General features: G+C 33.3%; 5 protein-coding genes across 17 annotated transcripts; 4 read left to right on the top strand and 1 right to left on the bottom strand.

Annotated features, from left to right (window-relative positions):
- The first annotated feature begins 1,272 nt into the window (after positions 1-1,272).
- On the top strand, positions 1,273-4,585 carry LOC106364318 (probable inorganic phosphate transporter 1-6). Its single transcript, XM_013803925.3, has 2 exons — positions 1,273-1,314; positions 1,568-4,585. The coding sequence occupies exon 2, from the start codon at positions 1,595-1,597 to the stop codon at positions 3,125-3,127; it is 1,533 nt and encodes a 510-aa protein (XP_013659379.1). The 5' UTR covers positions 1,273-1,314; positions 1,568-1,594; the 3' UTR covers positions 3,128-4,585.
- A 3,309-nt stretch (positions 4,586-7,894) lies between these two features.
- LOC106366627 (malate dehydrogenase 1, cytoplasmic) lies at positions 7,895-9,705 on the bottom strand. The gene is made up of 6 exons (XM_013806282.3): positions 9,495-9,705; positions 9,012-9,346; positions 8,639-8,916; positions 8,419-8,554; positions 8,221-8,332; positions 7,895-8,129 (listed from the first exon to the last, which is right to left on the bottom strand). Exons 1-6 carry the CDS (start codon positions 9,535-9,537, stop codon positions 8,035-8,037), a joined length of 999 nt encoding a protein of 332 aa, XP_013661736.2. The 5' UTR covers positions 9,538-9,705; the 3' UTR covers positions 7,895-8,034.
- A 3,841-nt stretch (positions 9,706-13,546) lies between these two features.
- Positions 13,547-18,156, top strand: LOC125577887 (phosphoenolpyruvate carboxylase 2-like). 13 transcript variants are annotated; one of them, XR_007316295.1, is made up of 7 exons: positions 13,560-14,119; positions 14,399-14,513; positions 14,638-14,719; positions 14,800-15,004; positions 15,098-15,493; positions 17,422-17,484; positions 17,639-18,156. XR_007316295.1 is itself a non-coding variant. In XM_048739983.1 (4 exons), exons 1-4 carry the CDS (start codon positions 13,985-13,987, stop codon positions 14,860-14,862), a joined length of 390 nt encoding a protein of 129 aa, XP_048595940.1. In that variant the 5' UTR covers positions 13,547-13,984; the 3' UTR covers positions 14,863-15,074. The 13 variants fall into 13 exon arrangements, 1 of the variants encoding a protein (XP_048595940.1); XR_007316292.1 differs by having other exon boundaries at positions 13,561-14,119; positions 14,399-14,572; XR_007316288.1 differs by having other exon boundaries at positions 13,565-14,119; positions 14,399-14,538.
- Positions 18,157-19,184: 1,028 nt separating this feature from the next.
- LOC125577886 (casein kinase 1-like protein 8) lies at positions 19,185-22,450 on the top strand. Its single transcript, XM_048739982.1, has 14 exons — positions 19,185-19,768; positions 19,847-19,887; positions 19,961-20,030; positions 20,112-20,260; positions 20,346-20,441; positions 20,523-20,593; positions 20,687-20,748; positions 20,829-20,892; positions 20,974-21,058; positions 21,155-21,281; positions 21,364-21,449; positions 21,537-21,600; positions 21,707-21,855; positions 21,945-22,450. Exons 1-14 carry the CDS (start codon positions 19,693-19,695, stop codon positions 22,251-22,253), a joined length of 1,449 nt encoding a protein of 482 aa, XP_048595939.1. The 5' UTR covers positions 19,185-19,692; the 3' UTR covers positions 22,254-22,450.
- Positions 22,451-23,003: 553 nt separating this feature from the next.
- LOC125577885 (glycerophosphodiester phosphodiesterase GDPD3-like) lies at positions 23,004-25,171 on the top strand. The gene is made up of 7 exons (XM_048739981.1): positions 23,004-23,271; positions 23,337-23,524; positions 23,827-23,886; positions 23,996-24,274; positions 24,351-24,446; positions 24,552-24,748; positions 24,838-25,171. The coding sequence occupies exons 1-7, from the start codon at positions 23,235-23,237 to the stop codon at positions 25,085-25,087; spliced, it is 1,107 nt and encodes a 368-aa protein (XP_048595938.1). The 5' UTR covers positions 23,004-23,234; the 3' UTR covers positions 25,088-25,171.
- The last annotated feature ends 1,377 nt before the right edge of the window (positions 25,172-26,548 follow it).

Below are 26,548 nucleotides of genomic sequence, written 5' to 3'. Positions count from 1 at the left end.
AAATATTCTCTGAGAAGACTTCTTTTTAAGTCTTCTCACGCGGAGGAATATAATGGTAAAACTCAATACATATTTTTTGTTTAGTGATAAGAAGGTTGTCGTAATTTTACTAGCCTTTTGAGTTACTTTTGCATTTGATTGAATGTGAGGATACATTTTTGTATTCAAAATCAAGTTTGAATTATTTTTGACAATTTTCTCTATTTAAAATATGATAAATAATAAAAATAACTTAAAAATATGAAGAAGATGACAAGTAAGACAAAAATTACTTCTAAAATTATAGTATAGATGTATATATTCTTAATTTGTAAAAATAAAACTTCACACTTAAATAAAAGATTGATATATATATCTTTGGTTTTTATATGTCGTTACTTAAACTGGAGTTTATTCCGTACGAAGGGACATTGAAAGGAATAATTCCCAGTTACAATATTTTACCATCGGATATCAACAAATATCCTTCCATATTTATCATATATATATTTTATAATATAATTATTCAATAAAAAGAAAGTCGGTTAGAAGTAACAAAAATAAAATAAAACTTTATTATGCTTTTTTTATCTGTGATTAAGGGCCTGACTGGTTCAAACGCAGCGGTTGCGGTTGCGGTTGCGGGAGTTTGTGGATGCGGGCGGTTGCGGTTTCTAGCGGTTTTAAGAGATTTGTACGACTGGTACTGCGGTTAAAAATTGGTGCGTTTGCGGGTGACTTATGACTGGTTAACTACCAAATGCGGTAACAGTCAAATAATAAATTAACAATATTTACATTTAATATAATTATAAAAATATCAAAAATCATAAAATTATAATAAATATAAAATTTATATTTAGAAAGTTATAATTTTAATTTTTGAAAATTTATTGAAATTGTTTTTATTATAAAATTTTATAATATTAATTAAAATAAAATAGATATATTTTAATATTTTCATAATTTCAATTTTAAATTTTTTATTAAATATTTTTTCTTTGTATATATATTGTTTTAAAAAAAAGAAAAAAATTTTACCCTCCCGCAACCGCCCGCAACCGCAAACGCTAGCTGGAGCCAGCTTTTGAATTTATGAGATTCGGAGCGGTTTGAAGCGGTTTAAGGCGATTTGAGTGATTGTTGCAAACCGCCGACAACCGCTACCGACCGCAAAAGCTGCGTTTGCGGGTGGTAGCGGGAAAACCAATCGCCACCTAATTCTATTAGTATATGCTATTGTATTCTCATCTCAATCTATATATATATATATATATAACGCCCTAACCCTAACAAACATTAATCAAGACTCTTCAGCTTCTCAATTCTTCGTTGGTAATCACTCCGTCCCTATTTATTCTATTGTTTCCAAATAATATTTGTTTGCAACTATTATCAGATGTTTCAACACGGAGAAGTCATGTCATGATCTTTCTGTGTTTTAATCTCTTTTGTCGCAATATTTCAGATCGCTATTTTTTTTTTGGGTATAGTTCGTTGATAGATTGTTTGTTTTCTAAAAAATAAGTTCCTACTAGTCAAAATCCTATATATGTAACAATTTTTTCTTCACTTGTGTTGTTTTCAGATTGCGGAGAAAAGATAAAAAAAAATCATGGCGAAGCAAGAACATAGCAGCATCTTGGAAGCACTTGACGTTAAAAAGGTTACATGGTACCACGTCACGACGGTTATAATCTCCGGTATGGGTTTCTTTACGGACTCATACGATCTCTTTGTGATATCTCTCGTTACGAAGCTCCTTGGCCGTATCTACTATCATCACCCTGGCTCCTCCTCCCCGGGAAGCCTCCCTGATGGCATCTCTGCTGCCGTGAGCGGTGTGGCCTTTGCCGGAACATTTATCGGACAGATTTTCTTCGGGTGTCTCGGTGACAAGCTCGGCCGTAAGAGAGTCTACGGCTTAACTCTTGTGATCATGACCGTATGCTCTATTTGCTCTGGTCTTTCCCTTGGCAGCGACCCAAAAACCGTCATGGTAACGCTCTGCTTCTTCCGCTTCTGGCTCGGGTTTGGCATCGGTGGTGACTATCCTCTCTCGGCTACGATCATGTCCGAATACGCCAACAAAAGTACACGTGGCGCGTTCATAGCAGCTGTTTTCGCTATGCAAGGGTTTGGGATCTTGGCCGCGGGATGTGTGTCCTTGCTCGTCTCTGCTATCTTCGACCATCAGTTTCCGTCTCCAGCCTATATGGTCGACCCGGCTGCCTCAACCGTCCCGCAGGCAGATTACGTGTGGAGGATCATTCTCATGTTAGGCGCTGTACCGGCTCTATTAACTTACTACTGGCGTGCGAAGATGCCTGAAACAGCTCGCTACACTTCTCTAGTCGCTAAGAACCCGGAGAAAGCGGCTACAGATATGTCTAAGGTTCTCGATGTAGACATTGAAGCCGGTTTTGCGAAGAATGACCAAGCTAGGGTTTCTTCAGACGAGTTTGGCTTGTTCTCCAAGAAATTCCTCCGTCGCCACGGGCTCCACCTGCTCGGAACAGCCACCACATGGTTCCTTCTCGACATTGCTTTCTACAGCCAAAACCTCTTCCAGAAAGACATCTTCACCACCATTGGTTGGTTACCCTCGGCCAAAACCATGAACGCAATCCAAGAGCTGTACCAGATCGCTAAGGCACAGACCCTAATTGCTCTTTGCGGCACCGTTCCTGGTTACTGGTTCACCGTAGGTTTAATCGACTGGATGGGACGGTTCAAGATTCAGGTCCTTGGATTCTCTTTTATGACGGCTTGCTTGATTGGTCTAGGCATACCGTACCACCATTGGACCTTACCACATAACCGAATCGGTTTCGTTGTTCTCTACTCTCTCACGTTTTTCTTCTGCAATTTTGGACCTAACGCAACTACTTTCATTGTCCCGGCTGAGATTTTTCCAGCGAGGCTAAGGGCCACTTGTCATGGTATCTCTGCGGCTTCGGGTAAAGCCGGTGCGATGGTTGGTTCTTTTGGTTTTGCTGCTTTGGTGAAGGCTGTGGGGATGAAAAAAACCTTACTGATCATGGCAGGAATCAGTTTTCTTGGCTTGTTGTTCTCGTTTCTTGTTCCGGAGCCTAATGGAAAATCGCTTGAGGAGCTTTCCGGCGAAGCTGAACCGGAGAAAATCTAGGAGAATATTGTTGTTTAGATTTCTTTTGTTTTTTTTCTCTCTTGATTATCGTGTTTAATTAGGATATTTCTTTTTCTTTTTATTAGATTTAATGAGTTTTTGTTTGTTTACGAATTATCCTAATTTTATTATCAGATTTATATAATTTAAAAGATAATGACTTTTTTTTTTCTAAAGTGACTATTCGAAATTGATATGGAGTGTTTTTTCTTTTCTTTTCTTTTTTCCTCTAATGCAAAACAACACACTTTTTGTTACTCTCTCGGGTCTCTCAGCTATCCTAATCCCATTATGTTTTCTAGGTCAAATTTCGATAGTGGCAATAGTAAATACGGCTATTAATAATAATCATTAGTCTTATGAAAAAACTAAAAAATACAACAATAAAACAGAGGGATATTATCGAGATATATCATATGAAGGCTTGATTGTTTTTTCTTCTTCTTATTATCTTATATTGGATATTAAAATAGAAATTATGATTTCGTGTATAAAATAAACATTCTTTTATAATAAAATTTATATTATCTTTCATATTTTTCAACATAAACAGATTTCTAAAACTTTGTAAACCAAACCGGTAACTCTGATCCATGTAAACGACAAAAGACAGTTACTTCTTGGCACTCCAGAGTATTCTGTGTTTTGGATACATAAATGATGTTCGAGTTGTTCAAACTTTCCTTCAGCATCTTGATATTTTCCAAATAACTTGCAAAAGTTAGCTATTTTTTTTGTTCCAAAATTATCTTCACCAGTTGAAAACAATCTATTGCAAATGTGATCTGAAACAGACGTAAATTCTGCATACATTACATTGCCCAAATAAGCGCTTCCACTTCCGTGTGAAGAGGTGACAGACTCGCCCTTATATTCCTTGCAACCATCAAACCATCAAAACCTTCCAAAGTAGTATATCATCCTTGTCCTCAAAAAATCTCATCATCTTTCGATGATCCATCTGTAAAGCACCATCTACCTGGAATGATTGGTAGGTTAGTGGCCTCGACCTCTATATTTTGGGGAATCCTTTGTGTCAGTGAAACATGTGCTCCAGTCCACAATAGAGACTCCGTTTCTGCCAATTTTAAAGTGTCTCTAGGATCAATATCTATATTACTAAAAAAAGTTATTATTTCGTCCCTTCCAGATGTACCATAATATCCAAAAAAAATTGATGATCCTCCATTTGTGGAACAATTCTCCAAAATAAATGATTCATATTCGCGAAAAGTGATGGATTAGGAAAAACAACTGGATTCGATGGGATGTTGAGAGTGCCCAAACTTGTATCGTCGGTAGACATTCAAAAAGCACATGATTTATTGATTCCTCCAGTGCCCCACACCTCAAACAGCAAATATCCCCTTGCATTCCCCTTTCTCCCAAGTTTTTCTTAACTCCAATGCATCATGATACTATTTCCATAAGAAATGCTTCATTTTCGGTATGTATCTTATTTTTCAGCAAAACGCTTTCAAAAAATCAACCGAATGACCAAAAACTAGTAGCGGTTTATCCTTGCCAGTGTAGACACGTTCTACTAGGTAAACAAATTTCACTGTATATTTTCCATTATTTGTAAAATGCCATCCGTCTTTGTCAACCAGCTGTATCCGATTCAAAGCGATACTTTCTATGAGTTTCACATCATGGACATCTACTAAAGTTCGAATTGCCTGTGAATTCCATGTTCGTGATGATGTATTGATGAGATAATTGACTGTAAAGTCATGGTAAAGATTATGATGGTTACTATTTGCTGGTCTCGGGAGAGCGGTTGGGAGCCAAGTACTGATATGGTTGATCCTCATCATCCCATTCTTTTGATTAGTCATTTGCTTACTAGAGATCTAGTTGAGACAATACTCCTCCAGCCATATGACGGGGATATGATCTAATCGGGTCTAGGGATGATGCATTCCTGAAGTACCAAACTTTAAAAACTCGAGAAACAAAGTATTCAGTTTCTCGATTAATCGCCATAGCTGCTTTCCTAGCATGGCCGTATTAAAATCCGTGAGATCTTTAAATCTCAAACCTCCTTCGTCCTTATTGAGATAATTTATCCCATGATTTTCAGTGCATACTTTTTGTATTTCCTTTTGGACTCCACCAAAACTGTACTACCGCACTCGTTAATTTCTTTGTTACTGTCTTTGGTAAATGATAGCAGGACATCACATGATTTGGCAAGGCTGTAAATGCCGATTTAATAATCATCTTCTTCCCCCCTTGGAGAAGAACTTAAAAGTTCATCCATTAACTCTATTGCTTAAGAGATCTTGAATTAAATCAAAAATCTGTATTTTCTGTCCTCCCAAACTTTTTGGTATTCCCAAATACAATCTCATCTCGCCTATATTTTGTATCTTTACAATATTCTGCCGAGTAAATTCTTCAATTTTATGTCCAAATTGAATGGAAGATTTCTGGATATTTATCAGCTAACCCGTACCGTCTCATATTCCTTTAAGATCTTTAGTAGAGATGGACACTTTACCCGATATCCGAAGTGGCACCTGAACCCGATCCGAAAAACCCAAACCGAAATCCGAACCGAAGTAGTAAAATATCCGAACGGGTATTGAATTAGGAGAGATTGGATATCTGAACACGAACGGGTAATATCCGAACCCGAATGGATATCCGAAAATAACCGAACATATGTATAATTAACCTTATATTTCTATATTACATCTCTCATTTTTCTAAAGTATTTATATTAATACTACACATATTTTAAGTTCATATGATATACATACAATTACGGAGAAAATGATTTGCTACTCACTTAAAATGCATGTCAAATTTTTTATTTCAAGAATTAACAAAAAGTTACATCCAAAATTTTAAAGCAATAACCAAATTAATGTCTTTTTAGTTTCAAAATGTTATGTCCAAATCTACTAACCATTCAATCTATTTAAAAATAAAAGATTAGTTAAGTAAAAGTTATATATTTAAATACAAGAAATTTGAGAAATGAAAATTTAATTTTGTTTTTTTCAAAATTGAAATATCCGAACCCGATCCGAAATAACCGAACCCGAACTAAAAATATCCGAACCCGACCCGAAGTACAGACATACCCGAACGGGTTTTACATCTCTATACCGAAATACCCAAAAATCCGAAATACCCGAACGGATACCCGAACGCCCACCCCTAATTTTTAGAATGGTTTGACACTCCTCGTTTTGGACCTTGCAAAAAAATAGACTATCTTCTGGAAAGAGTAAGTGAGATATCGGAAGATAGGCTCTGGCCACTTTCCGCCCCTTCAGTTGCTTCCCTCTCTCCACTTTTTTAATATTTGCGATTAAAGTTTATATGCACATGATAAAAAATAAGGAGATAAAAGGTTTTCTTGTTATAAACCTTTATGTGAGATTATATGCCCTTGTGGATGACCCTAATATTGAACTGATGATATACAATCCATCATTAGTTTGATCCAGTGAAAATTAAACTTCATCTTGTGAAGAAGGGGCTTTATAAAGTCCCATTCTATCTGATCTTAGAACTTTCTATGAGTGCATCATAAATAAAGCCCGTCTTACCTCCTCTGTAACATTCAGTTAGTTTTTTACATTTGTATAATAAAATTTTAATGATAAATTTAATTCCGTTAATTATTTCTATCAATATATAACTAACTTAATACTAATCATTATATATTTATGTCATACGTACATGGTTTAACCCATCAAAACAATACAAACATACATGTGCCAGTGGCGTACCATTTAGATACCAAAATAAGACACATATTTTTATAATTTCAATGGCTAATTCGTTTATATACATCAAAATCTATAATTATATACATTATTCATACTAACAGCTTACAAATTAAGAATGATCTTAATAAATTTTGTGTTGTCCATAAATAAAAAATTTGAAGGTTCAAAAAATTATTCCATGTATTAAGTACATGATTCATTAAACAAAATACATTTTAAATTTGACTCTTGCAATATTATATACTTAATAGTTAGAAATACCCATCTTAATAAACATTCCAAAAAAACATTTTTCCTGCTTACAGTTTTATGTTAGTTTACAAATCTGTTAAGATACCACTCTGATAAATATTTTCCAAAAATTTTAGTAATAAAAGAGGATATTCAAGATAAATTGTTTTTCTACGTAAGAAATTATATAAGAAAATATATAAACTGATTTTTAGTATATTTAATGATTCTTTTGGTTTTAATGGTTGTTATATTGAAGACACTGATATTTTCATAAATAAATAATCAAAATGAATATGTTTGAATAAAATTAACATATTTAGAAAATGGTACTTTTGTCAATTGGTTAAACTTTTTAAGGGAATAAGGGAAAGCAAGAATTCATAAAATATAAATTTTGAGTTTGATCAGAAAATTTAAGTCTTTTTTGAAAAAAAAAACCTGTATATTTTTATCAACAAAAAGCCCTATATATAAACCAATAAAAATTCTAGAGATATTGTTTAACTAAAAATAAAAACCTTAGATCAATAAATCTTTGGCCTATAATTTTTTTACAAAACAAACCAAACCAATAATTTTCCAGATCAAATAATTTAACATACTAATGTTTATCAAATGATTAAGCACATATTTCTTTAAATTATTTGATAAAAAAATTTAAACCGTGTAGTGTAGTAGTTTTGACAGTTTGACCGCACACTTTGGCCCATATGTTCACAGTTTTGGAGTTCTTTCCCATTACGCAAAGAAAAGTGGAAAACTAAAGACGAGATTGAAAGAGATCAAAGATTCAAATTGCTGTTTTATAAGGTCAGCGAAACACAACAATAGAAAAACAAGTAGCCCTCTTAATCTCATGAGGTTTAACAACAAGCATCATTATTCGAAACAAAGCTCCTTTATCATCTTTCACAGATAAAAACAGGTCTAAGAGAGGCAAGAGTAAGCAAGGTCCTTCTCTTCCTTCAACTCCTCTGCTGTCAAATCCATCTTCTTCCTCGATGCTTCATCGATCGGTAAACCTTTGAACAACATCAAACAACACACATCAGCAATCACCAACTCTTTTAAAACATTTTGTTTTTACTTTGGTAAGAGAAAAAATATGTATACCTTGGACAATAGACCACTCTCCGTTACGGCAGGTTACGGGGAAAGAGTAGATAAGTCCAGCGGGAACGTTGTATGATCCATCTGAGTATACTCCCATTGAAACAAATGTGCCCTGAGAAATTAAACAAACAATATATTTTTAGTTATTATAGTTTATTTAGTACATAAATAATCAACTGGTTCGAAATTGAAAAGAACCTCGGGGGTTCCAAGGACCCAATCACGGATATGGTCACAAGCAGAGCTAGCTGCAGAGAGTGCACTAGACAGCTTCCTGGCCTTGATAATAGCAGCTCCACGTTGTTGAACGGTAGCGATGAACTCTCCATTCAACCTACATACATTACTCTTTAACAAACATCGTATTTACAAGAAAAAATAGATTGAGATATTAAAAGGGAATTTAAAGATATCTTACCACTCGTCGTCCTTGACAAGCTCACGCACTGGCTTCTCCCCAGAAGAAGTCTTGACGCTAGCGTGGTTGACATCCGGGTACTGGCTCGACGAGTGGTTTCCCCAGATAATCACGTTCTTGACATCAGACACCGGCACGCTTAGCCTCTCAGAGACCTGTCCCAAGGCCCTGTTGTGGTCAAGCCTCGTCAAGCAAGTGATGTTCTTCTCAGGAATCGACGGTGCAAACTCCTTAAGGATCAACGCGTTGGTGTTTGCAGGGTTTGCAACAACCAAAACCTACAAAAAAAAAACAGTTAACAATCTCATGATTTAATAGCTGATTTGAAAAAAGACTCATCATCAATCATCAATCATCAATCATCAATCATCACCTTGCAGTTTGGTGCGGCGTGCTTCTCCAAGGCAGCGGCTTGAGACTTGTAAATGGAAACGTTCTTGGACATGACATCCTTCCTCTCCATTCCTTCTTTCCTCGGGAAACCACCAACCATAACTGCAACGTTGACGCCAGTACAGCCTTCAACAGCGTCAGTGGTAGCCACCACACCTTTGAGAAGAGGGAAAGCAGCGTCGATCAACTCCATTTTGACACCGTTCAAAGCTTCAGCAGCAGGAGGGATATCAAGCATGTGGAGGATCACAGGCTGGTCTGCACCAAGCATGATTCCTCTCGCAATCATAGGGACTAGAGCGTATCCGATTTGTCCTGCAGATTTGTTCACACACACACTTGAATACGATCCTTTTTAGATCTAACAACTACACTATGATTCATCGATCGGACGATACGAAACGATAACTATTGCGTTCGCTAACCAAAGATCTGATACTAGATCGGAGAAATGTGAAGTTACCTGCAGCTCCGGTGACGAGAACACGAACTGGATCCTTCGCCATCTGATCGATTGGAAAAGGTATCGCCGGAGAAAGAACTCGTTGATTTTCTCAGTCTAGCAGAGCTTGAAGGCGTGAAGATGGGCTGAGGTTTATTTATTAGTCATGATGAAGCTTCAGATCCATGGTGTGTTAGCCACGTCAGCTTATGCAATCGAATATCTTGAACGTGGAGATTACGTTTATCCTAATGAACTTCTTTAATGGGCCAATGTTTATATAAACAAGCCCATATTTTAACCAGAGTCTTTAGATTTTAGGCAATTTTTGTATGTGTCGGGCTGAGAGGCCTTAATCCATGCTTAATATTCACTTTTAAAAAATCATTTATATATAACAATTAGGGTTTAAAAAATTCCTAAAAATGTAAATATCACTCAACAAAGGGCAATTTTCTGAATTAAATTTTTGTCACAAAATAGTTATCGATAAATAAAATGACCAAAATAACTCTTTTTATTTTCTGAAAATTTTTATTTTTATTTTTTATTTTTTTATAATTTGAAATTCTATCTTCAAAACTTCACCCCTTAATTCTAAATTCTAAGTATAGATTAATTAGTGTTTCAAAAAAAAAGTATAGATTAATTAATCTTAAGATAAAAATAAATTTTTACTTTTTAATAAAATTTATTTTGGTCATTTATTTCATTAAAGACAAACTAAAATGGTTGTCCTATAAAATTTCTTTTCAAACAACAAGATGAGAGTAAATAATTTGACGTGGGGTGGATAACTTTATTAACATTATATTAACAAACGAAAAGAGAAAGATGAGAGATTCAACAAGATGTTCGTTGTTTCCAAAATATACACAAGTGTTTTTATTCAAAATATCAATAATCTATAATATAACATATCACTTGTCTTGCTATGTCACATAGCCTATATGCATAGAGTGGTTTAAAGTTTTTTAGAAGTTATTTTACGCAATTTTTCTACCAAATTTGATGATTCTTTTTGAAATGAAAATGTCGGAGTGAATATCCTACTATATAAAAGGGACTAAATTTAAGGCTTTTGAGACTATCCACCTCAGCCAAAATATTCTCATCCAAAAAAAATTAGAAATAGATGTCATTTACAAGATAATTAACTAACATATGACTTTTGATATTTCTAGAAATTTCAAATTTGTAACTGCTAATTTATTAATAGAATCATATATCTATATTGAATTATGTTATATTTTTAATCGTGAGACTTCAAGGAAAAATAAATTATTAATTTATAATATATATAGTTTATAACTTTATATTGTAGTTATAAATAAAGAGAAAATAACCGGGAAGGGTGAAGAAGCTCATGTAAAATTATGTAACTAAAATGGTAAAATGGTGAGTATGATGAGGTGAATCTAAGAAAATTTATTGTACAGATTATGGTGCTTTCTTCGTCCACTATAATGATTTAAAATAAAATATATATTCACATAAATAAGTCAATATTTGTTGTTTTTTTTTTGGTAAGATGTTAAGATTATCATTTTCTGAAAGGTTACACTATTGTTTTTAAACAACTTATTACAGCAAGGAAACAAAAACAACCAACAACAACTCAAGGTAAAAAAAGCCTTAAGGAAGTCTTATACAAGAAAAATAAAAAGAAGTAGAGAAGAGGAGAAAGGAGAACTTGCCGGGTAAGAGAGGAGACGGTCACCGCATCATACGGTCGAAAGAGGCAAGGATGACTGATGAAGGTGAGGAGTCAGCTGTGAACACACGAGCATTACACTCTTTCCACAGCAGGTAGATGGCTGACTGAAAGTAGAGCTTGATGACTGGAGTAGCATGCGGATCTGCATTGACGCGAGATTGATTGATCCGGGCTGCAACAAAGTATAGATCAGCCGGAGGAGAAATCCAAACTTCAGGAGCAAAAAGCTCTCATATCAAGCGAGAGAAAGAGCATTCAAAGAAGAGATGATGGTGAGTCTCTATTTCCAGATTACAAAGGACGCACGTTCCTGAGACATTTAACTCCCAACGCCTCAAGCGATCCTTGGTTGGCAGTCTTCTCCGCAAAGCCAGCCTTGATATAAACACATTAAGTGGAATATGTTCATTGAACCAAATAGTCTTCTGCCAATATCTGTTGTTGATAGTGTTTATATTCTTTTCTGACATTAGTATCCATATTTTTTAGTAAACTGATCCAAAGAGATTAGTTTATGGAGTTAACCAAACGAGGATTATAGTGTTTACTTTAGAAAAAGTAATAGGTTGAATGATAGATGGCGTGCATGCTTTTTCACATGAAAATCTGCACATATATTAAAATTGTAAGATTTGAATCATAGAGAAAATATAGTGTATATGACTGAAGTTGGGCCATTCTGAAACTAAAAATGGCTAAAATTCTTCTTTGTCAAAATGCATAGATGTGAATCTTATATGAATAGAGTTCTCCATTGCTTATAGCAGTGTAATAAACTCCGTGTGTAAAGGAGAAAAAATGTTATATAAGTGAAAACAAAAATTATGATTTTTTTTCTTGTGCCTATAGGCTCTTCGCAATTTGAAGAAGAAAGAACATATTGTGTGAAAATCTTTGGCTCGGTCAAATTTTATCCAGTTGTTTATAAAACTGTTGTTATCTGATTCATGTAATTTTTCAGTGTTGATTTAAAAGCCAAAAAAAACCATCTATACTGACTTTTTGATATTTTTCTGTGATTTGAATTTAAAAAGAGATAAAACTTTCGATAAGTTATGTAAACTCAGAACAAGTATTTTGCTTTAGAAAGCATTTACATGTTTCAAACTTATAATATATACATATATAATTTTTAAAATTATGAATATAAAACATGTATAAAATGTGCCTAAATATGTTTCTCATCTTTAATGTGTTAATCGTACTATATATAACATTATTTTAAAATTTCAAAAAGTTTATCACATACAAAAAACCATCAATAAAAAATATAATTCTCCATCTACAACAACAAAAATGAAAAATTATAAACATATAAATTTAAATTAAGAAAAACTAACATTAGAAAAACAAGAAGTTAATGTAAAAGAAAAAAATCGACAACTAATATTATAAATAAAATAAATTTATAAGACACAATCCGCGCGAAGCGCGGAAAAAATCTCTAGTAGCATTAAAATTAAGATGAGAAATGTAAGAGATACTGTACGGCAAAAGAAAACAAAACTAAAAGTGTAGATAGAAACAGAAAAGAAAGACTACAAAAATACTAATGTCAACTATTTACAAAATCAAGGTTGATATTTAATTGTAGTTAATCAAAATATACGTTTTCTTTCAATTTGTTTTAATATATGTACTAGATCTTGATCCGCACAACCGTGCGGATAGTTATTTTCATTTATCTATTTAAAAATATTTGATTTACATGATTAATGGTATATAATTTTAACATTTACTATATTACTGATCGTTTGATAGTTTAATTTAATATTTTCAAATACAACAATTTTGTAGTTTGAATGCAGTAATTTAATTTATTGTTTCAAATATTTAGTGATATTTTTTATAATAAAACATGAACACTTACTAAAAACCTTATATTATGAGATATTTATGATAAATTCTATTCAATTTAACTTAGATATTAATTTCTTTAAGTTAAACTTTGATAGTTATGTATTTATTTGTTTCTTTGTTCTTCATACTATAAATAAAGAATGAGTTAAAGGTAACGCAACTTTCATACAGAAATAAAATAAAATAAAGGTGACACAAATAAAACAACCCACCATCTGCTATAAAAGTCATTAGCAACCAAACATGTATTTGTAAACACTTGCTTCTGTTTTTTAGGTTTTAGAATGTTTATTTATGTTGTGCAACCTCATGGTTGCTGCTGGACCTGTGATTGAAGACAAATACACGTTGTTCTGATAGATAAAAAGCAAGTCATTACAGAGGACTTTGTCTCTTGGTTTAAGGCAAGACTTAAAACAAAAGATGTAATATTTTCTCTAAGAAAATAGAATCTATCTATCTATCTATCTATCTATAATAATAAAGGAGACTTTTCTCCCTCATTATGCTGCCACATCATTTGGGAGACTGGGGCAAAACAGGACACGTCAGCGTTCTCATTTCCCGTAAGAAAGTTAACTCAATTTCAGTGTGGGCCGTTTACGTTAGTATTGAAATGATGAGGCCCAATTCACAAACACAACAAGCCTAACGTAATCTCACTCCTTCTTCAACCATGGCTGTCTGCTCGAATACCTTCACCGGATTTGCCATAGCTGAAACGTAACTCTTTTCTAAGCCATTGAAATTAATCTTATTATTAAAATTCACCATTAACTCTTTCATTCAAGCTCTCATGATTTAATTACCCCTTACCTAACTTCAATCACTAATCCCTAATTTGCTCAACGTAAATATGGATGAAGAAAACTCAGAATCTCACTGCTACGCCTAATACAACCGTTCTGCTTCCTTATGCAAACAACCAGCAACAATGGTTTCAGCCCATATATTTGATTTGAAGTCCGTTTGTGTCTCTCAAACGGTGGTGACGCGTCTTCAGCGTTTATGGGAAGCACGGAAAGGAGGGGAGCTGATGGAACTTCACCTGCTTCTGCTTGATGATAAGGTTTGACTCCTCTTTTTACCTTAATCATGTAGTAAGAAGATTTGACAGATCTTTGCTGATATACATTTTCTTCTCCCTTCCCTTGAGGTTATGAGTTTTTGAGCTCTGTATCATGAATTAGATAAATATTTCGTATTTGTTTCAACTTTTTAAGAAGCTCTCAGAAGTTCATTCCACATAATCTATAATTGTCTACAGATTTTCATGTAAAGTAACTTGCAAAATCTTAACTTCCTGTGTTCTCTATGTATCTTTAATGTTCGATTGATATGTTCATAGATCAGGCCCCTGCAACAATAGACTCCGACATTGAAGAGACTCTCAAGAGTCTCTTGCTGCCAAAAAGACTTCTGAGTAGGTGTTTGATGCTCTCAAGAATCAGCATGTTGACTTGGTATTAACTGCTCATCCCACACAATGTAATCATTGGTCTTTGCTCCAAAAGTTTGGAAGGTCTGTAGACTTTTTTCCCAAGTTACTGACACTTGATTACTGATTTGTTTTTGCAATGTTATCAGGATATGTGATTGTTTTACACAGTTATATGCGAAGAACATTACTCCTACTGATAACACGGACTCGATGAAGCTCCGAACAAGAGTTATACACAAACAAAGAACTCTCTGTAAAGCTTTCTTTATTGCATGAGATATACTAAAGCTATGTATTTGTTTCACCAGATTCAAGCTGCTTTTGTCATGGATGAAAATCTGAAGAATTCCACCTACACCACAAGAAAATGAGAGTGGGTATGAGCTACTTCCATGAAAAAAAACTGAAAAGGAGTTCGGAAATTCTTGAGACGTTTTGGCACGGCTCCGAATAACATTTGGATCGAGCATGGTCATTACAATGCACCTCTCATTCAGTTCTCTTCTTCTATAGGTGGAGACCGTGACGACACACTCTTATTTATTTATTTTCATGAATCATGAAAATATATGATTGGTTTTAATTGTTGAGCATTTCTGAATCCAGGAAACCCACAAGAAACTCCTGAAGTTACAAGAGATGCATGCTTACGACCCTGGTTCGAGGTGGTTGATCAGTTGACTCATTCACCATTCCTTTTGCAATTTGAAAGGTGGACAGTCTCATTACGGTTCAATATATGAAATGACTAATTGATAGTCTTTTTTTAACTACTACCGAATCACAGCTTCATGATTCTCTCTTAGTTTTAGAGTTACCGTAAGTTGTAGTTTGCCAATAAATAATGGTTATAGAGTTTATAGAAAATAACAATGCTATTACAACAATTTCTCAGTGTCCTGTTTATGACAATATCTTGCTTTATGTTTCAGTAGAAGGGCAGTTCCAGGACCAAAATAAGTATGAAAGATTGTAAAAAACTATTCAAGTCTGTTTCAGCAGGTTAGTAACAATGGATTTGTGTTATTGTGTAATGGAATTATTACTAATTAACAAACCTTGAAAACAGTACTTCTATACATTTAAGATTTTAAAAGGTTGATGTGTTCATGTACAATCAAACAGAGTTCACTATGTATAGTAAAAAACTAAAAACAATAAGTAATGATGACAAAAAATGCAAAGGAAAAGATGCTCTCATCACGAGACGTAACAATCTGGAAATGATTCTAGATGTAGAAACTCAAATAAGAACCTTAAAACAACAGAGGCCGAACACAATGTCAAAGATACACGAACAGTGATTTAGTAATTGCCAAATATTTCCACTCCTTATTAGCATGATTACTTTTTTTTTCTTCCTGAAGACATAGCGTTTTAAGTAGCAAATGGTCATCTAACTAATTCCTTGACAGAGTTCTCTAAATGCAAGATACATTTTACCTACACAAATCACAAGAAGTAATTGAGCATATGGACACTGAACAATTACATGATCCCAAGAACGCAAAGCAAACATAACAAGGTATAAGATTCTAGCAAGCAGTTGTTTAGTAACTTGCCAAATTAATCCAGTGGTATTGTAAAATACATAATATAACTTAAACTTGGTAAAGAATATAGTAAAAAATTAACATATTCGTGAAAACACATTATACAATTCATAAATCCAATAATATATAGAGAACTTTCAAAAGAACAAAAAATGTTGGTTGATCTATTTCAATATTATTAGTCCCAAACTCAAGTTTTGAGAAACTAACAAAAAATATAAAACAACAACCAATGATTAATACATAATCAAAACAATTTTTTAAAAATAGTTATAAAAAACAAAAATCTTATTGATTTTTCTCTCTTTCTGGTAGAAGCTCAAGGTAAGGGAAATTAGCAAGAAATTATTAGAAAACCATGACAAAGAATTGATACACAAATAAAACTAATATTTTTAAAATAGTTAATTAAAAACAAGCAATAAAATAACAAAATAAGATTCAATCAGTTAACAAATAAACCAAGTAGGATTCGGACCTACGACCAATCAGTTAACAGCCGACCGTTCTATTAGCTACTTAGAAATAACGGGATATTAGATCTCATAGAGTTCAATCTTAAACTCAGGTTATATATTTTGTTGTGTTTTATTATATTATATTTTTGTCCTATCTAGGTAATTAATTTTTTTATAGTAAATCGTTGTTTTATTTTTTCGTATTATGTAAATCAATATGTTTAAAAGATATAAATCTACAACCAATATGTAAAGATATAGTAAATATGTTTATAGTAAATCTAGCATACAAAGCACTTTCTATGGTACACCCAATAAATCTACAAGCTACACATAATACAAATATTAAAACCATACAACCAACCGTGAAGATATATAAACACAATACATGTTCTACGTTCACTGATACAAACACATAAAGAAACCATACATTATATAACAAACAACATCCCGTGCGTGTAGTGTTTAAATGGATAACTTATCAGAGAATAAAGCATACGAACTACTATCAAATAGATAACAAAAAAAAAAACAATTTTGAATTCATTAGAAAATAGAATTTACGAACCCGGCGCTACGCGCCGGAATACCACTAGTTAATTCAGTAAAGTCAAGTTTTGGAAACCAACATTCTCTGACAAAAAAACTTTTTGTTCTTCAAGATCCGTAAAAAAAATTGATTATTCAGATATCATAATCATTAAGTTGTTAATAAAAAAATTAGAATAGAGCTTTAGAGACAAATAAATCTATGCTCGAAATCAAATACATTAACAACATAAGTAATTACTCTAGAACCTAAAAAACAGAAGCACATGTTTGTATTTTTCAGCCTTCACTTTCTTTTGAACAGAGCTGCTAGGTTTTTTAGAATTGCGATCATTTAGTTTTCTCTTTCCCTTGGATGGTTTTGGAGAAGGTGTTCCATGGGAAGATGAAGGTGGTGCTGCTGGTGCAGGATTTTGAGGACTGCTTTAAACAGGTTCTTCTTTGGTTGCAACCTTTTATTTTGAATTCGTAAGGGGATGAAGTTTGTCTATACCTCCACCGCTTTAAATATAATGAGTCGCATATACACTACCACAGATAAGAAGCTGCACATATATATTCACATTATTCTTCTGTTTCTTAACCAGCATGAGTCCATTTCTTATGATAAAAAATCTGAAGTTGAGATCATTGGCGTATGAAGAAGAGACTATGAGGAATGTGCCGAGACCCAACACAAGCTCCAACGATTCATTTTATTCCATCATTTAAATGTATGTAGATGAATTATGCATACTAAGTCATCAAGAATTATTTTATATTAGGGTTATATATAGGTTCACCAGACCTCTAGCTGCATCTTCAGTTATTTCAAGCCGTTTAATCAAAAAGTAAGAGGCTTTGGAGAATACATCCATATCGTTTTTGACTACTCTTGTGGCTGCATCTCTCTAGGATTTGTTCTCATCTTAAGCAAACCTGATACAAATCTTGCTAATTCTCTATGTAAGAGCTGTGGATATCTGATGTATATGAGATAACAGGTTTTGATCGGGGAAAAAGAAACAGACTTGAAAATATGAGAGTGTACCTTTTTGTTGTTGATTACTTGATGACTTCTTGTGTTTATTTTTCTGAGAACTGAGATATCACTTTCTTCTGTTTATGTAAACAACCCAGAAATTGAAATTAGGGTTTGCCAAAATCGAATTACAAATAATCAAAGAAAGAATCAGACGTATTTGGGCTAAGGTTCATATTTACCTTGGGGTTTGTGATTGCAATTAAAATTTGTGTGTTTTAATATCTATTAATGTAAATACACTGAATGAAATTTCTAAAGAATAGTCCAAATAAAAGATTACATTTTAAATGATAGGATAATTAAATGTGATGATTTTCTATAAGATGGTCCAAAGTAAAATATCACACATGAAAAAAGTCAAACTTTTATAAAATATTTTACATTCATATGGGGTCATATTACACTCTTATAAAATATAAATATCAAACTTTTAACTTTAAAATAAATATATAGTGTAGACACAAACAATGAAGGCGTGTATACGCACCGGAGATAATACTAATAATATATATTTTTCAAAAGATATTTTAGAATATGGTCTCTTTAATGTAGATTAGATTTTTTTTTTTTTTAACTTTAGATTAGATTTTTTAAGTCTTAATATTTAAACCGAAATCGTAGCTGTCTTTGTAGAAATGCATGTCATTATGTTTGATACTGTTCAGGTGTACAACTGTATATTTTTATAAATAATTATTGGAAAATTTTTTTCTAAACAAGGGCTTTCAATTAGTGGAGAATTCAAGAAACACAATGAAGTAATATATGATTATTATTATTATTATTATTATTATTATTATTATTATTATTATTATTATTATTTATATACATACTTAGTGATTGTGAAAAAGAAGGCAAATAATAGAGAACTATATTTTCCTTAAGTTGAAAATAAAACATTCATAATAATAGTGATTGTGATTGTACAGGACACAGTTATAGAATACAGAACATTCAAAACCAACCACTAATGTTTAATATAAATATAAAAAATCTCATACGGTAATGTAAATGGTTTTAGTTTTAAACGGTGACGCCACTTTCTAATTAAACAACAATTAACCCACAAAAGAAGAATAAAGCAAGTTTTCAGAGAAAGAAAACAAGCAAACAAATTAGGGATAAGGAAAGACAATCTCTCTCTCTCTCTCTCTCTCTCTCTAAAGGCCGTCTCTCGTTTTTCTTCTAAAGTTTGATTTCGTCTCTAATTCGTTACCGTCCCATTTTTTTCAAAAAAGATACTCAATCGAATCCGAAGATCCCTCTTTTCAGCTCTCTTCCCTTTCATTATCCTTTTCTCCTCCTCAACCTGATCTGAAACTTTTGTCTGAAACAGAGTTTTCTCGATTACGACGCTGGTCAATTGGTAAAAATTTTAGTTAGCAGAAGCGTAGCTCAATCAATTAGATCACTTTGTGATTACTCTGATCAATTCAGCGATTAGGGCTACTTGATTCGATCTGAGTGGTGGTTATAGATTCTACCGAGCTAGGGAGGGAACACGATTGAAGATCTGGGTCAACTTGGGTTTTGTCTGGATTAGCTAATCGGGTCTGATTAGAGGCGAATTAGGGTGAGATAGATCGAATAAAGAAGGCGGCTTTTTGATTCGAAACTATGGATCGAGTGGTTGGTGGCAAGTATAAGCTGGGACGTAAACTCGGAAGTGGATCATTCGGTGAAATTTTTATAGGTATATTGAGAATATTCTTCTTTGTGGTAAATCTCAATCTCAAAGTTTTCTTTTTTAGTAACTTGTTTTAATTTTCAGGTAAGAATGTGCAAACTGGAGACGAAGTTGCCGTGAAGCTTGTAAGTCACAACAACGTTTGACTATCTTCCTTTACTTTGTTCGGATGATTAAGGGTTTGTGTGTTTTGTGCAGGAGCCTGCGCGTGCTAGGCATCCTCAACTTCATTATGAGTCAAAGCTCTATATGCTTCTTCAAGGAGGAAGTAAGTTTCTTTCTTTCCTTACTTGAGTATTCACACTCTTAGGTGTTGTTATTCATTATATTTACACTTGTTTTCGTGAAGCTGGTATTCCTCATTTGAAATGGTACGGTGTCGAGGGTGAATACAACTGCATGGTGATTGATCTTCTGGGGCCTAGCCTGGAGGATTTGTTTAATTATTGCAGTCGGAGGTTTAATCTGAAGACAGTTCTAATGCTCGCTGATCAGATGGTATGAATAAATATCCTCTTCATTTTATTTTTGAGTTATTACACTGCTTTACTTAATTGTATTTTTTTTTTTCTAATTTGTTTAGTTAAACCGAGTTGAGTATATGCATGTCCGGGGATTTCTTCATCGTGATATTAAGCCAGATAACTTTCTGATGGGTCTTGGACGCAAAGCAAACCAGGTGAGACTGAGAGCAGTTATTGTATACAATCTTATATGTTTGTATCCATTCTCTGATATGTTACTCTTTGGTCTTGTGTAGGTGTACATCATTGACTACGGGCTTGCGAAAAAGTACAGAGATCTTCAAACTCATAGGCACATTCCCTACAGGTACATATATTATGCTTCATCTTTTTGAAAGAGTTTAATTTAGAAATGTTAGAATAGAAGGAATATTGAGAGATACTTTTTCTTTTTTGGTAGAGAAAACAAGAATCTTACTGGAACAGCTAGATATGCAAGTGTCAACACTCATCTTGGTATTGGTGAGTGTTTTTGGCTCTTTTACTCTTCTATGCTTCCATCATATTTGTCAACTTTCTAAAACTGAGATCCCTTGCCGCAGAGCAAAGTAGGAGGGATGATTTGGAATCCCTTGGCTATGTTCTTATGTATTTTCTACGTGGAAGGTATATATATAAATATATAGCTGCTTCCATTTGCTTTTTGTTTGGTTCCATTTCACCTTACCCTCAGTTTTCCTTTGCTAGTCTGCCTTGGCAAGGCCTTCGTGCGGGTACAAAAAAGCAGAAGTATGACAAGATCAGCGAAAAGAAAAGGCTTACACCCGTAGAGGTAATTAGTTTCTAATCCTGTAAGGAATATGCCAAGGATGTTGTCTTAAAGGTACCTGAAGATTCCTTTCTTACCAAATAATATGTACATTGACAGGTTCTCTGTAAATCGTTTCCACCTGAGTTCACATCATACTTTCTCTATGTACGATCATTACGGTTTGAAGACAAACCAGATTATCCATACCTAAAGAGGCTTTTCAGAGATCTGTTCATCCGAGAAGGTTGGGGGAAAACTTATGCTTGAATATTTTCACATAAAACACAAAACAAAAGGTTTTTTTTTTAAATGTTATATATTTGCAGGTTATCAGTTTGACTATGTATTCGATTGGACAATCTTGAAGTATCCACAGTTCGGTTCAAGCTCTAGCTCCAGCTCCAAACCAAGAGTAAGTAACATACATATTCGGAGTTATTCCATCATTTTCAATTCCTCGAGAGCATATTAACTCACGATTGTCTCTGTGTTTAAACAGTCAAGCCTTAGACCAGCTCTGAATCCCCCAGTGCCATCTGCCGAGAGACCAGAAAAACCTTCAGGTAATCCCTTAAGCTTTGTTGTTAGATCATATGAGAAGAGTATTGATTCAATTCCAGTTTTGATTGAATATTGAAGAAACCAAATTTTTGTTTTAATGTATTACAGCTGGACAAGACAGCCGTGAGAGGTTCTCGGGTGCTTTAGAGGCATATGCTAGAAGAAACGGCTCAGGAAGCGGTGCGGTTCAAGCTGATAGATCTAGACCAAGAACCTCAGAGAATGCATTAGCATCATCAAAGGACACAATAACACCAGTGAGTCATCTTTAAAAATTTATCAAAATCTTCTCATAAATGCTCTTTGAAATATAACTTTAAAACAAATAAATTTCGTTCTTGGTTAGCAAAACTACGAGAGAGTTGTTGAAAGACCAATTTCTTCGACAAGACACGCAAGTTCTTCAAGAAAAGCCGCCATTGTCTCGAGCGTCGTTCGAGCTACTTCTTCAGCTGACTTCACAGAGAACCGCTCCAGCAGAGTTGTTCCAAACAATGGGCGTTCCTCAACCGCTCAAAGGACTCAGCATGTTCCTGACCCGACCACTAGACCATCGTCTTCTTCATTTTCTCGAGCTGTGCCATCGAGGACTGCTCGTGACACCGCGCTCCAGAACTTTGAGCTACTCACCATAGGGAATGGGAAGAGGAAGTGAGAAGCTCTGACATTTCTATACCCTGGCCTACTTTAAGATGAATGAATGAGTGGGTCAAACTGTGACATTTCTCTTCGCCACTTTGTTTTTATTGCGTGGTTTCCTAATTCAAGGAATAAAACGAACGTCATTTGACTAAAAAATGTATGTGATAAATATATGGTTTTAGTTATGATAATACTTATAATTTATCATTATAGTCATTCAGAAACAAAGACAAAAACTTGCAACAATAAGGGATACTAAAAAAAAAAAAGGATACTGGTGTAAAGATAATTTATTTTGGTTATTTTCTTCATTGATGATTACTTTTGTGACAAAAACTTAAAAATGACTATCTAAAAAATCTCTATTTTATATGATGAGTAAAATGGTAAATAAAGCCATTGCTATCATATTTTACATAATATTTTGAAAAACGTCACAAACAAAAAAATAGTTTCAAAACGTCATTTAAAATCAAAGTATCATTTAGTTAAATAATTTAATTTCTTTTCTTTTATCAAATTCCTTCAGAATAATGTATGGATACATTAAATTCTCGCTTTTGCACTTCTATCTTTATTGGGTAGATTAGAAGAAGAAAAAACTGTTTCATTTAAAATCAATCCTTACACCAAAAAAGAAGAAGAATCTACCTAAAATTAACATGTATCTATAATCTATCTATCCACTTGTCTAAATTAAAGCGTCTCCACCTTGTCCTATAAGCCGTAAACCAGATAGAATCGTCCAGAAAAGAACACAACAAAATATATCAAAATAATCAGAAAGAACAAAATTCACCTCGTAAATCAACAAAATTTCTTCTGGACACAAGAAAAGGTTGAACATTCTGCGAATGGACTATTCCATTCGATTTTTAGACCTTTCTTTTGTATCGAATGGAATATTATTATCTTGTCACTATGGAGATTCCTTCTGCTTCTTCCATTTATAAACTTAAGTTTTGAGACTTTAAAACATTGCTCTAGAGACACTATGGCATTGTCGGTATCTTCTGCCAAGTTGTCAACAGGTAATAATAAGAATAATTCTTGGAAATTCACTTTTTTATTTCAAATTTCTAATATTTGGTTTTAGGTGTTGAAGATGATAAGAAGCAGAAGGCATTTGTTTTCCCTAAATTTGTCATAATGGGTCATAGAGGGTTTGGGATGAACATGCTTCAATCTCCGGACGAAAAACTGAAATCAATCAAAGAAAATTCTATTCTTTCTTTCAATGTTGCTGCAGATTTTCCTATTGAGTTCGTTGAGTTTGATGTCCAGGTTTGGGTTTTTTGCCTAGAATATCTTCATAATTTGTTTTTATTAATAAAATAATAAAAAATCACAGGTAAATTCAAACCACAAGTTTTAGTGTTAAAATACATTGCTTTTTAAAATCATAAATGTAAACACTAAGCACAAACGCCATACAGAAATGAAAGGAGAACCTCATTTGCGACAAGTAGTATTTGCAATAATATTTTAATTTTTTGTAAAGAACGTTTTTAAAGAATAAATGCAAATTGCATAAACCTGCGTTTGAAACCATGACATCCTATATAAGGAATGTAACTATTCTGTAGGTGACAAAAGATGGCTGTCCTGTAATTTTCCATGATAACTTCATATTCACGCAAGAACAGGTTAGGTTTTACTCTCTTTTTCCCACACAAATAAACTTGCTGCTAGTTAAAAAAAAATTGTTTCTGATAAGCAAAGATAAATCAGCAATGTTGGCATCAAATTTTTCAGGGAGTCATCATTGAGAAAAGAGTAACGGAAATGGCCTTACATGAATTTATCTCTTATGGACCACAAAAGGATGGTGCAAATGTAAATCCAATGTTCAGAAAGACAAAAGATGGAAGAATCTTTCAGTGGAAAGTGGCTGAGGATGATCCTTTGTGCACCCTTAAAGATGCATTTGTAAAAGTTAAACGTTCTCAAGGATTCAATATCGAGCTTAAATTCGATGATAATATTATGTATGGAGAAGAAGAGTTACGTCAAACTCTTGAAAACATTTTGAAGGTAAAAAAACATATTCTTTCACGCATCTGATATTTGGTCTTGTTGTGTTGCTTTTGATAAATCTGTTATTGAACAGGTTGTGGATGAGCATGCAGAGGACCGGCCCATAATCTTCTCGAGCTTTCATCCTGATGTGGCTCGACTAATCAGGAATTTGCAACTGAGCTATCCAGTAAGATTGCTTCTTTAAGTTTTTTTTTTTTAAATTTTGTAATAAATTGAGGCTTAAGTACTTTACTTGGTTTAGTTATGTACTGGAATGCATATATACGTTTAGGTATTCTTCTTAACAAATGGAGGATGTGAAATCTATGCGGATGTTAGAAGGAACTCATTGGACGAAGCCATCAAGATTTGCAAAGAAGGCGGTTTGCACGGGATTGTTTCTGAGGCTAAGGCCATATTAAGAACCCCAAACGTAGTTACTCAAATCAAGGACTCAAAACTTTCACTTATATCCTACGGCCAGCTTAAGTACACAGAAATAAGCATCCTTTTGGTTTTCATATTGTGGTCTTATATGTGTTTTATGCTGAAACGAATTATCTCTTTAATAATTTCAGCAATGTCGTGGAAGTGGTTTACTTGCAATATATGATGGGTGTGGACGGAGTGATCGTTGATATGGTCATGGAGATCTCTGAAGCCATCGCCAGTATCGAGGTTAGGAATGATGAAGATGATGAAGAAGACGATGGAAGAAAGTGTCTAATTCTGTTCGGAGAGGAGAGTAAAAAAGTGAGGATTTCTAGTGATGCGATCGCTTTGTTAACAAAGTTCGTACCAAAAACTACTTTATTTGTTCAACAATGACGTTTTTGATTTATTTATTCCACTTGTACATAGACTATTTCTTACAACTATTTTTTGATTTGTGCGTGTCACGGACCATGCTAATATTTCCTTTATAATTCCAGTTTATCCAATTTTAGGCGGTTTTAATTAAAACATAGAAGTTTGTTGCATAGTTGTTGTATGCATGTGAGACTATCTCGCTAGATAATAGCCTTAAAAAAAGAGTAATGAAAGAAATAAAACTAGTTAAATATTTTCTACACTAGTTGATGGTCCGCGTTCTGCGCTGGGTGAACTTTTATCAAAAAATTTGCTCATAGTTTATTGTAATATCCCCTATATATTAATTGAGAATCTTTTAAATAGTTATAACCTTAAGTTTGTACTAATTAAAAAGAGACCCCATCCTATGTGGCAGTTGTTTAAGCTCTCTTATTGCTGATGTGGCTGAATTTTAGAGAGTTTTGGCAAAGCATAATCTAAAAATATACATCCCTAGCGAGAAATACAATTCGATGGACCTATAACCGTATTATTTATAACATGCGCTTTAATTCATGGATGGTGTGCATACTACGTATCATGTAAGCGTAACTATATATTAGCATATAATAATTCAAGTCCAAATCTATTCGTTTGTAAAAAACTGTATCAAATTTTTCTGGAGCCATTACGTACAAGTTATAAAGCTTTGGAAAAAAAAATCTAATTGTCTTTGATGGAAAATATCATGTACATGTACATGTATACTAATTATCTTTTTATACTCAACATTCAAGTATTTTTAAAACACGTAATATATTATACTTAATACATTATCATGAATACCATAGTGTGTATTGCTACATAATCATGAATACCATAGTGTATTGTATACATAATTGTGGATCGATCGGTTCAATATGGAACCTTACCAGTAATTTATGGTTTGGGGTGGATTATGAATCGTCTGGTTCTCATACGGTTGAAGTCTATATAGTTTAAGACTTAAATCTAATAGAAGTTGATTAAATAGGAAATAAAAGATGCGATTTGTTAATGTATAGTTGTAACATAAAATATTAATCCTTGCTATTTCTATATGTGCAACCATTACATTTAAGAATATCTTTCGTAAGTGAAACTTTCTTAAATTATACAGATGTACATATATTCTATTTTTAATACGAAAGATGTATATAGTGCTTATTACTTAAATCTAGAAGTGTGTGATTCAAACAATTTGTTACTATATATATAGTTTCACATCAAATATATATTTTTTGCCAAATGATATTTTCTATACGTGAAAAATACTTTTATATGGATCATTCATAGTTGGAATTTTAAAATTTTGAATAATTCACATATATTCCATATTGTGTTGACATAAATGAGCTTTCTTCAGTTGTATACATTATTCCATAAAATATTGTTGAATGATTGTTATACTGTAAGTATAGATTTGTATAATAAATAATGAATCGTAAGATCCCACTA

The sequence above is a fragment of the Brassica napus genome, chromosome A9, assembly GCF_020379485.1.
Source record: "Brassica napus cultivar Da-Ae chromosome A9, Da-Ae, whole genome shotgun sequence".
NCBI classification, from domain to species: domain Eukaryota; kingdom Viridiplantae; phylum Streptophyta; class Magnoliopsida; order Brassicales; family Brassicaceae; genus Brassica; species Brassica napus.
This window is presented reverse-complemented; position numbering and strand designations above follow the sequence as displayed.

Bases quoted from the DNA above. Each gene is read 5' to 3' on its own strand.
- LOC106364318 (XM_013803925.3), top strand. From the start codon at position 1,595: ATGGCGAAGCAAGAACATAGCAGCATCTTGGAAGCACTTGACGTTAAA.
- LOC106366627 (XM_013806282.3), bottom strand. From the start codon at position 9,537: ATGGCGAAGGATCCAGTTCGTGTTCTCGTCACCGGAGCTGCAG. The intron at 9,347-9,494 runs GTAACTTCACAT...ACAAATCTGCAG, and splicing joins TCTCGTCACCGGAGCTGCAG to GACAAATCGGATACGCTCTA. The intron at 8,917-9,011 runs GTGATGATTGAT...TTTTTTTTGTAG, and splicing joins ACGCCGCACCAAACTGCAAG to GTTTTGGTTGTTGCAAACCC.
- LOC125577887 (XM_048739983.1), top strand. From the start codon at position 13,985: ATGGTTTCAGCCCATATATTTGATTTGAAGTCCGTTTGTGTCTCTCAA. The intron at 14,120-14,403 runs GTTTGACTCCTC...TTCATAGATCAG, and splicing joins TGCTTCTGCTTGATGATAAG to GCCCCTGCAACAATAGACTC. The intron at 14,514-14,637 runs GTATTAACTGCT...CAATGTTATCAG, and splicing joins AGAATCAGCATGTTGACTTG to GATATGTGATTGTTTTACAC.
- LOC125577886 (XM_048739982.1), top strand. From the start codon at position 19,693: ATGGATCGAGTGGTTGGTGGCAAGTATAAGCTGGGACGTAAACTCGGA. The intron at 20,893-20,973 runs GTATATATATAA...TTCCTTTGCTAG, and splicing joins ATGTATTTTCTACGTGGAAG to TCTGCCTTGGCAAGGCCTTC. The intron at 21,601-21,706 runs GTAATCCCTTAA...AATGTATTACAG, and splicing joins GAGACCAGAAAAACCTTCAG to CTGGACAAGACAGCCGTGAG.
- LOC125577885 (XM_048739981.1), top strand. From the start codon at position 23,235: ATGGCATTGTCGGTATCTTCTGCCAAGTTGTCAACAG. The intron at 24,275-24,350 runs GTAAAAAAACAT...GTTATTGAACAG, and splicing joins CTCTTGAAAACATTTTGAAG to GTTGTGGATGAGCATGCAGA. The intron at 24,749-24,837 runs GTACACAGAAAT...TAATAATTTCAG, and splicing joins ATATCCTACGGCCAGCTTAA to CAATGTCGTGGAAGTGGTTT.